Here is a 10,203-nt window from a genome sequence, read left to right as displayed (position 1 = left end):
ATGAACCGAAATAATATCCAGATCCTTGGAGTGGCTGAAACAAACTGGAATAACTGTGGCAGTTTCTGTAGTGGGGAATCCTGCAAAGCCATCTACTCAGGAAAAGAAACTGGGTACAGTCATGGTGTGGCTGTGATCCTGGCGAAAGAAAAAACAAACGCGCTAATAGGATGCTCTCCAGTGTCAGACAGAATCCTAAAAATTTGCATCAAAGCTCAACCTTATAATCTCAATATCATACAATGCTATGCACCAACAAGCACTGCAAGCGAAGAAGTACTAGAGGGATTCTACACTCAACTTCAAGAGACACTGGACAAGATAGCAAGCCGGGAGATAAAAATTGTTATGGGTGACATGAACGCCAAAGTGGGAATCGCAGACAGATCTACGGGACCTGTGGAATTAGCAACAGAAATAAAAGAGGTGACGCCCTTATAGAATTTTGCGAAGAAAACAACCTCATTATTGGCAATACGCTATTCACCCAACATCCAAGACGACTTTACACTTGGATCTCTCCAGACAAAACCACCAGAAACCAAATCGACTATATAATGATGGATGAGAAATGGAAAAGCTGCTTGAAAGACGTCAGAACATTACCCGGTGCCGACTGTAGCAGTGACTACTAGCTGCTAACAGCTTGGGTTCAAATGAGACTGAAAAAAGTATCACAACCTCCAGCTCCTCTCCGTTTTGATTACTCAACACTATATACTAGATGAAAGCTATGCAGTAACAATCTCTAACAAATTTCAAGCCCTGATGGAATGCAGTACAGAAAAAAATGTTCCCTGACGAACTATGGGAACTGGGAAAAGAAAACCTGCTGCAAGCTGCAAAAGAAACTATTCAAAAGCGCCAAAAATCACAGAATAGCTGGATTTCAGAAAAAAACGAGGAAAGAAATCGAAAAAAGAAGATTGGTAAAAGGCAATTCAGGCACCACTGACCAATATAAAACACAGAATACAGTCGTACAAAGACTCAAGAGGAGAGATAAGAATATGCAAATTGAAAAGGTCTGCCAAAGAATAGAAGAAAATTCCATAATCAACTCAACGAGAGACCTCAACCAAGGAGTTAGAGATCTAACAAAGAAATTTAGACCAAACGTTGACGCAATTAAAGATGATAACGGTGAAACATTATGTAATGGTAACGATGTCAAAAGAAGATGGAATATCTTACTGCGAGAATTTGTACAAAATCAATGACAAAGTAATTAGAACTAATCTCAACTTGGATATGGCTGAGGAGGAACCTCCTCCACTAAAAAGTGAAATCAACAAAGCCATAAAAAAACTGAGGAACAATAAAAGCACAGGATTTGATGAAGTAGCGGCCGAACTCGCGAAAAAAGGTGAAGAAAATGTTATTGACTTCTTTCACATACTATGCAACAACATATGGAAGGAAAAGAAATGGCCCGAAGACTGAGTGACTTCCATATTTATACCCATACCAAAAAAGGAGATGTATTAGAATGCAGCAACAACCGAACAGTGTCATTAATCAGTCACTGCAGTAAAATTTTACTAAAAGTGATTGCTGGCCGTATAAAAGCAAAGTTAGATTATGAAATTTTCAGATGAGCAGTGTGGCTTCCGAGCCAGTAAAGGCACCAGAGATCAAATCCTCAACCTAAAACTGATGATGGAAAAGCATAGAGAGTGGCATCACAATTTATACATGTGTTTCATTGATTATCGTAAGGCGTTTGACACGGTTGATCATGAAACGCTGTGGAATACAATGCCAAAAAAGGGATTCCCAGGACATATAATCCAGCTCATAAAGGAATATACGACAATCAAAGAGCCACTGTAAGAACTAATTATGATTTAGCGAACTTTTTAAACATTGGTCAAGGTGTCCGTCAAGGATGCATACTATCTCTTTAACATCTATTCCGAGCAAATCATGAGGGATGCCTTAGAAGACTTTGAAGGGACAGTAAAAATAGGTGGATAAACTGTTACCAATCTTCGGTATGCAGATGATATTGTGCTCATTGCTGGATCCATGCAAGAACTGGAAATGCTTGTAAAGAAAGTCAAACTTACAAGTGAACAAACTGGACTCGTGCTTAATACTCAAAAGACAAAAGTTATGAAAATGATTGGCGATCCGGAAAATTTTGATTTGCAAGATCTTATTGTAAATGGAGAGATCATAGCAACAGTTGACAATTTTATATACCTTGGTGCAGAAATCACAAACGACTGCAATGACAGCAAAGAGATAAAAAGGAGACTTGCGATTGCCAGAAAAACAGTGATTAGTCTCTCAAATATTTGGAAGGATAGAGCCATTACGATGTGTACGAAACTTAGAATTTTGAAGACTCTTGTATTCCCTGTTGCAACATACGGGTGTGAATGCTGGGTGGTGAAACAATCGGATGAGAACCGACTAAAGTCATTTGAAGTATGGTGCTACAGAAGGATCCTGAGAATTAGTTGGAAAGAACGGAAAACAAATGAATGGGTCTTGGATAAGATTGGAAAAATGACTCTTTTGAACAGCATCAATAAGCGGAAACTGTCCTTTATGGGGCATGTAGCCAGAAGCACAGGGCTGGGAAAGGATATCCTGACAGGCATGGTCAATGGAACTAGAAGGAGAGGGAGACCGCGACGGAGGCTGCAAGATCCTAGCAGGCATAGTTGCATTGGATCAACGTTGAAAACAGGTTGATACGTTGAATTGCCGTTGATCTACCTACGTCAAATCAACGTTGATCCAGCCACGTCGAAACACCGTCATAATGTGACGTTGACTCATGTTGTATTTTGGTCAATGACACAACCTTGCAGTTATGAATTCTAATTTAAAATATTAATTATTGAAAACGTGATACTCTGTACTGTAACTAAATTTATCAAAATAATAACAAAATGGTTTTAAAGTAAAATTGACAGTTGTTTTGTGTCTTTAGTTAACTAGTGAATTTTCTTAACTTGTTATTCAGAAAAACATTCCAATAAACTGAATTGCTTGCAAGGTGAGCTAACACTAGGATGAACAAGTTGCTGTAAATGTAATGGAGTTAACAGTTCTTGGTAACCTGTTATAGATAGACAGGTTAAGGTGACTGTGACTTTGTTATATATATTTTTATGTCTCCTCCATCCCAGTGCATCACAAACTTGCATATTCCCGTTCATAGCAAAAGAGAATGCAACAAAGACTATCGGGTGTTCGTGATTTGGCCAAACAAGGCCGCTTTTATTAAATAAACTCACTATCCTAATAATTTTAACAATAATAACAATGTGGCAAATTGTTGCCTGCATTAAATGTTATGGCCTTAGGGATAAAAATTAAATATGAAATATTAACTAAGACTCATCATCCTAAAAATAATGATGAGACGAGTCAGCAAAAGTTATCATTTTCAAGCAATTTTGCACAAATTTCGTTTGTGGGGTTGCAAAGAGGCCATAACCTTGACTGGTGCCCAAGCGCACTGGGCAAGGAAGACCCCACAGAGGAAATCGACGCACAGGGCTGGAACATAAACACTCAAACTGATGTTGAGATCGGGAGTATATATATATGCATACTTACCACTTACCGTATACACATACTTACCACTTAAACCGACGAAGCGGAGCAGAATAGAACAGGCACGAAACATGCCGCTCACTCCGACGAGGCGGAGCAGAATATAAAGACACAAAACGTGTTATCTTCTTATATATATAAATATAAATATATATATATATATATATATATATATATATATATATATATATATATATATATATATATATATATAAGAAAAGAACTATATATATTAATCTAAATTTTGGGAATTCTAACATTAAAAGGCTATACATATATACCCTACATATATTTAGCCATCAAACATGCCCTACTGCTAAACACATCCAGGCTAATGTCCCGCTGGTTGGGGTTGATATAACATTGTTTTCTGACGTTGATACAACGTTGTTATCTGAGGTTGACACAACTTTCAAATCCAACGTTTACTCAAAGTTATAATAAAAAAAATAATAAAACTAAATCATTATAGTAGAATGAAACTTAAGGGGTGAAACGGCATTGGGAAGAGACTTTGCTGTATTGGCGGAGGTCTGCGCACTCGGAGTGCTTTTCTAGTTCGCATATACTTCAGCTGCTTTCAATTCTAGCATGAGGCTGCAAAATGCCCAGATTTGGTTATTGATAAATATCTATATCAGGTACACATTGAATTGTAGATAAACTGAAATGTGCCTTTCTGTCGTTCTAAAGGTCTGAAATGCAAATATAAAAAAGCTATATAATAAAGGCAAAATGTGGTTTTGAGGGCTTTTTATACTAATGGATGATATCTAACACAGCATGTACAGTAAAGGCATTTTACCTACACGCATTGTTGTTTGAATTAAGCGTCGTTTTGATAATTGTTCTCTTGCATGTTGTCCCCACATAAAGCGTTTTATGTAAATAATGAACGACCATGATGACGTTGCTTCTAATGGAAATTAAAGTTCCCAATGTGGTGAACAAAAAGGTTATTTTGAATGGATGTCACGTTTGAAATAAGTAATTATTTCCTAAATCTACTAGATCTAATAAAACTCTCTGTTACCTATAGTGTTTTGAATAAAACCATCTTTAGATTACCTTCAGAAAGAAGACGGCTCGTTTCTAAAGATATAGGGTTCGTCAAATATTTTCCGAGTTGATTGAAGTGAGAATATAAAGATATACTTATAAGACATATATTGGAAAACGTTTGCGCTCAGATGAGTCATGGACGTAAACATATCAAATTGTCTGTTTTCTATAAGAGCAGATCTGGATACAGCAGTAACATACCGCGCGTATCTGAGACACATATTATCTCTGTTCTGACAACTATTTTCGCACAACATACATACCAACAAGTCTTTAAGTCTTTTAATTCTTTGCCAGCCAGATCAGACACTGTAAAAGTTATTTGCTGTTTGCAGGGTTTATAATAAAAAACAAGCGATCGCAGATGTTACTTTTAGTAACAAATGTAAATATAGAGGGACGCGCGCGGGTGACGAAAGTGTTACACCACCTGTGTGCATAGGGGGCTTTCTGACATTCGTAAAAAAGTGATTTACGGTTAATTGCATGCTGGCGTATTGAACTTTCAACAATGTGCATTATAAATAGTGAAACCCCCTCCTTGCTGTCAAGTTGCTACCATGAAGATACTGGAGTTCACAAATGAACAAAGAAAAGAAGTTGTTTGTCTGAGAAAGGAGTGAGTGGATATCCCCCAGATAGCCGCAAGATATCGTGTTTGATCAGACTGTATGCGGCGTTTACAGAAAGATGGGGCTCGCTGGTGATGCCCATAAGTCACCACGTAGTGGCAGGAGAAGACTAGTGCCAGAGATGACATGCGTGATTTTATGCTGTCAAGACTCATGGAATTTGAACCGTGCAGCGACTTAGCGCCTCATTTCTGCTGTTCTTTTTTGAGATATGGTTACAGTAAAATGCTACTACTGGAGAGTATACCCCTCGTCCGCAGCTTAAATTGGAGCAGATTTGAGGCATAGTTGCAGTGATTGCAGTATATATCTACTGCTTTTTCGTGTGGAGCGCTGTCAATTTATCATGCGAAATAAAGAAAAAAAACCGCATTGAGATTGATGCATAATTGAATACCCATGTTGAAAAAGTGGCACAGCACAGCACAGCATTCGTAAAGACTACATGAAGCAGCTATCATATAACGAGAGCACTAAATATAAAACAAAAACAGGTTGATAAAGGCTGGATCAGAAGGTGAAGGTTGCTGATTGTGTGTTGTAATGTACTTGTACTACATCAGTTGATCTTGGCCATGTCAGTGCGGATATTTTTACTCGCTGTTATGACTTGCTTCTTATGCTCTGCAGTATATCTGTTTCCACGTCTTATGAGAATTCATACACTGCCTTCTCATCGATTGCCACCACCTCCACTTCAAAGTGACTTTGAAGGTAAGGCGATTCAATTTTGTCGGCTCGTGCATAATTCATTTTTAAATTAAAGTGTCAGTCTTATTTTGACTGTTATCATATCAAACGTGATTGAATCTAATCACATTTGATATTCCATTGATGACACTAGTAAATGCCAAACCTATCTGAAGACGTATGTATTTTGTAGCGATGAAAGAACGTTGATTCATTTACTTTCGTCAAAACTCTACCCAGTTTTACTTATGTAGCAGTACACTTTACTGCTACACTGTTGTATAAATGTGTCGTATTTATCCAAAGCTAAACCCAGTTTTATTATTAAAGTATCTCACCCTTTTGATATTCCATTGATAACACAAGTGAATGTCAAACCAATCTGAAGTCTTCAGAAAACAAATGTATTTTGTAGCGTTGGAAAATCGTTAATTTCGTTTACTTTTTTGTTAAAACTCCACCCGATCTTATTTATGTAGCAGTGCACCTTATAAATGTGTCGTGCGCTGTGTTGTACATAAGTCACAAGTGTAAAAAAACATTGGTGTTTCGTCTGTAATGATTACAAAAATATCGCCCAAAGAGCAAAAATTCTGTAGTTTGATTGATTAAATGGATTCTGGTATTCATGTTGTGTACCTTTGGAGTATACATAGTTACCTGTCAGTTTCAAGCGAAAGATATAAGCCGTATGATATTTATGCCTCGTTTTTGTACCAACCTGATGGCGTAATTTACGTCTGTTGAATGTCAAATCGAGACTCCATTCTGGATGAGAATATGTCGTTTGGAGCCAGCTTGAAATGTGAATTAATATTACATTAACAGAGAAGTATGTTTCTCTTCACTGAATGAAAACTTTGTCACACTATGTTTGTTTAAGCAATACGGTTAGTTACCCTTTGGGTATATGGTAACACAAACCGTATTGCTTGTAATACAATCCCGAACAGAAATATAAACAACCAAAAACGTAAGAAGGAGAAAAAAGAAGACACTAAGAAAAAATATCTCAGATGATTTGCTAGAGTATATAAGATAACCCGTAACTAGCTTGTGCCTACTGTATACATTGGCGGATTTAGAGCGGGTTTTAGGGGGAGCCTGACACCGTCTCTCCCTTCTACATGTATATCTGGTCCCATCTTAAAATTAGAAGTTTAACTAGCTAAATCATAGTTCTAAACCCTACCTAATGGCACCGTTCGCCCTCTAAAATACCAAAAAATTTCAGGTCCCGAACCCCACACCAAGTGGGGTGGGGGGGGGTCGACTTTGCATCCGCGGCCCCACCCCTTTAAACAATCCTTGATCAGTTCGTGTGTATAGTCGAAGTATAAATACAACTTAGTGATATACATTTCTTTATTTTTCAACTATTTATTTATTTAATTTTTTCAATTATTTATTTATTTAAACATAATTAATACAAACCGTGAAGTCGGAGTATAAATAAAATTTTGATATGTGACTTGAAGTATTACGTAACGCACAATTATTTATTTATTTATCTATTTATTTATTTTTTCCTTTCAGGGATAAATAGGAACATTCAAGATTCACTGTTGCAGTCTGCCTACAACGTACCTCCCATAAAATGCCTACCAAAGGGACAATGCCAGCCAACCCGACACATCATGTTTCTAAAAGTGCACAAATGCGGCTCAACTACAGTGAGGAAAATTTTAGAACAGGCTACTCTTAAATATAAGTTAAAACGTCTTTCTCCGAAGCATAACAACATATTTTACCCAAAATCTAAGTTCAATTCGACCCGCAAGAAAATAACCGTTAACGACGCCAACTATAACCCGAATGTAACCTATGATATAATTTTCAATCACATGATTTTTGACTCAAGAGTAATAGAAACCATGATGCCGAATGATACGTTTTATATTGGTATAGTTCGCGAACCATTTTCTCAGTTTCAAAGCGGGTTCAATTTTTTTCATATTTCAAGTAAATTCAATTTAACAAACACCACGAACCCGGTCGTGGAATTTATGGAAAATCCATACAAGTATTGGACCGACGCCTATGTCACAACCCGTGTAGGCTTCTTGAGAAACGCCATGATATATGCGTTTGGGTTCCCAGACGATAGAAATGATCTTAGGAACAACGACAGATTCATTGCCGAGTACATTGATTTCTTGGACAAGAAGTTCGATTTTGTAATCGTCTTGGAAATGTTGGATGAAAGTTTGGTGCTACTACGCCGCTTGCTGTGCTGGGGTATGGACGACGTCTTATATGTTGTTTCTAACAAACAGGAATATGAATATAAAAATGTGAAAGACGAAATTACTGTAAAGAAACATAGGCAATGGAGCAAAGCTGACTATCAGTTATATAATCACTTCCTGACAAAGTTACAAAACACTCTTATGTTGCAAGGGTCGGATTTCAATCGTGAGGTGTTGCTTTTCCGTAAAGCAATCTCGGCACTCGGCAAATGTAAGCGTTCACGTTTAGAAGTTTGCAAAAATAATTTCAAAAATCTATTAGCAGGCATATATCCACATTGCTAAGTCTTCAGCAATTCCAGAGCAACTGAGTGATGGTGGAAATCATAGTTTTAAATAATGGAAAAGAGGTGACAACCTTAGTTTAAAAGACAGGAGTACAACTAGCCTAGCAGATGAATAATTAAAGCTGTGCAAATTAATTTCATGAATTATTTTATCACTCACGGTATGTGGACTTGCAGTGATGGGCGCTGGCCAAAGCTGTGAAATTCACCGTTCAGTGCCTTTTTTCTCATTATTTTAATTATTTAAGGCTTGTCATTAGTGCTTGCCATCTGGCGATGTAAGTATCAAATGGAATACGACTGGTATAGTTGAATATATGAAATGCATTGTATTTCTTCAACATTAAAACAGGGACTTTCCACACAATTCTCTCTCTCTCTCTCTCTCTCTCTCTCTCTCTCTCTCTCAGACATTACAGTATTTCTTTCATCCATGGTATTGCTTGTACTTGCAAAAGGTATGATGAAATACGACTGAATACGAAATTAATACCAATGAACAGAATATAAGAAATATTTCTTCAACATCAGAAGAGGGCCTTCTCTCTCTCTCATTCGAAAATAACAATATTTCCCTCATTCATTAATATGCTTGTATTTGCAAAAAATACGACCACAAGTGAACAATTGTTTAAAAAAGGAGATATTTGATTCAATGTGGCAGACGATTACTCTTGCAGATTGTGATGAATTTCCTTTTCATTTCCCTCATTCAATAGATAACTGTGCACAATAAGCCTTATTCTAAATTTAATCTATTTTCCGAGGCTGTCGATTCAAAAACATGGTTTTTATTATACTTGTGCATCCCCTCAGCAAAATGTAAAGTTTGCAGCAATATTTGCTGCAAATTCGCTGCGAATTTGTCGTAACCAACTATTCATAAATTAATCTATCCACACACAATTCCACCTGAGCAGCAAACAGACCATGAAAAATTTGACTGGCAGTCCAAACAATGAAGTATGCTTAAGGCTGGGTTTTCACACCTAGATGGATATAACAGGATCGATCCATCTCCGATGAGTTTTTCGCTTAATTGCTTTTAGCTTAAGCGGTTTAGATGCATGGCACTACTGAAGCTGCTAAACGATAATTACCCCCTAGCAGCCTCATCAGGGGTGCAAACAGATCAATTACAATTACAGGTCTGGGTATGTCATCTACAACCATAGGAGGTTGAAATGAGGAACAAAAGAAATTAGCTGAACAAGTATTCAAGACATTATTTGTCCTGAAAAATTCATGTGAGTAAATTTGGAAAAATTGCTGGCTTAAAGTTTTTCATACAAGGATAGTTCCTATTTTAACTATGGGGCAGAAGCATCGGCCTTCCATCCTGGGCAACATGGGAAAATTGTACAGACTAAATTCCGCAAATTTTGATTGCAATTGCGAAAAATGTGTCTGACGTAGCGGCAAGGGATAAACTTGTAAGAAACACTGTAAGGGTTGTGCACTTGGTGAAATTTATTAAGTACTGGACCGAGCTTAAGAAAACACCTGAAAATAGGTTTATTAAAGCGTGTTACGTGGGGCAGCATAATATGGTAGAAAACAATTAAGATTGCTCGGCAATACAAGTAAAGTACATGGAAATGGGGGTGGGACAAACTTTTTGACCAATGTTGTATAACTTATATAAGCATGACCTCATTATTGAGTCATACGTTGCAGTATTTGATAAAGCTAGTTGTATATCAGTTTTAG

The 10,203-nt window shown here is 37.1% G+C and overlaps 1 protein-coding gene across 1 annotated transcript; it reads left to right on the top strand.

Annotated features, from left to right (window-relative positions):
• The first annotated feature begins 5,686 nt into the window (after positions 1-5,686).
• LOC106156276 (galactosylceramide sulfotransferase) lies at positions 5,687-9,615 on the top strand. The gene is made up of 2 exons (XM_013531468.2): positions 5,687-5,981; positions 7,494-9,615. Exons 1-2 carry the CDS (start codon positions 5,843-5,845, stop codon positions 8,489-8,491), a joined length of 1,137 nt encoding a protein of 378 aa, XP_013386922.1. The 5' UTR covers positions 5,687-5,842; the 3' UTR covers positions 8,492-9,615.
• The last annotated feature ends 588 nt before the right edge of the window (positions 9,616-10,203 follow it).

Source organism: Lingula anatina, chromosome 5 (assembly GCF_051362555.1).
Source record: "Lingula anatina isolate TDL-2025a chromosome 5, LinAna3.0, whole genome shotgun sequence".
In the NCBI taxonomy this organism is placed as follows: Eukaryota; Metazoa; Brachiopoda; class Lingulata; order Lingulida; family Lingulidae; genus Lingula; species Lingula anatina.
This window is presented reverse-complemented; position numbering and strand designations above follow the sequence as displayed.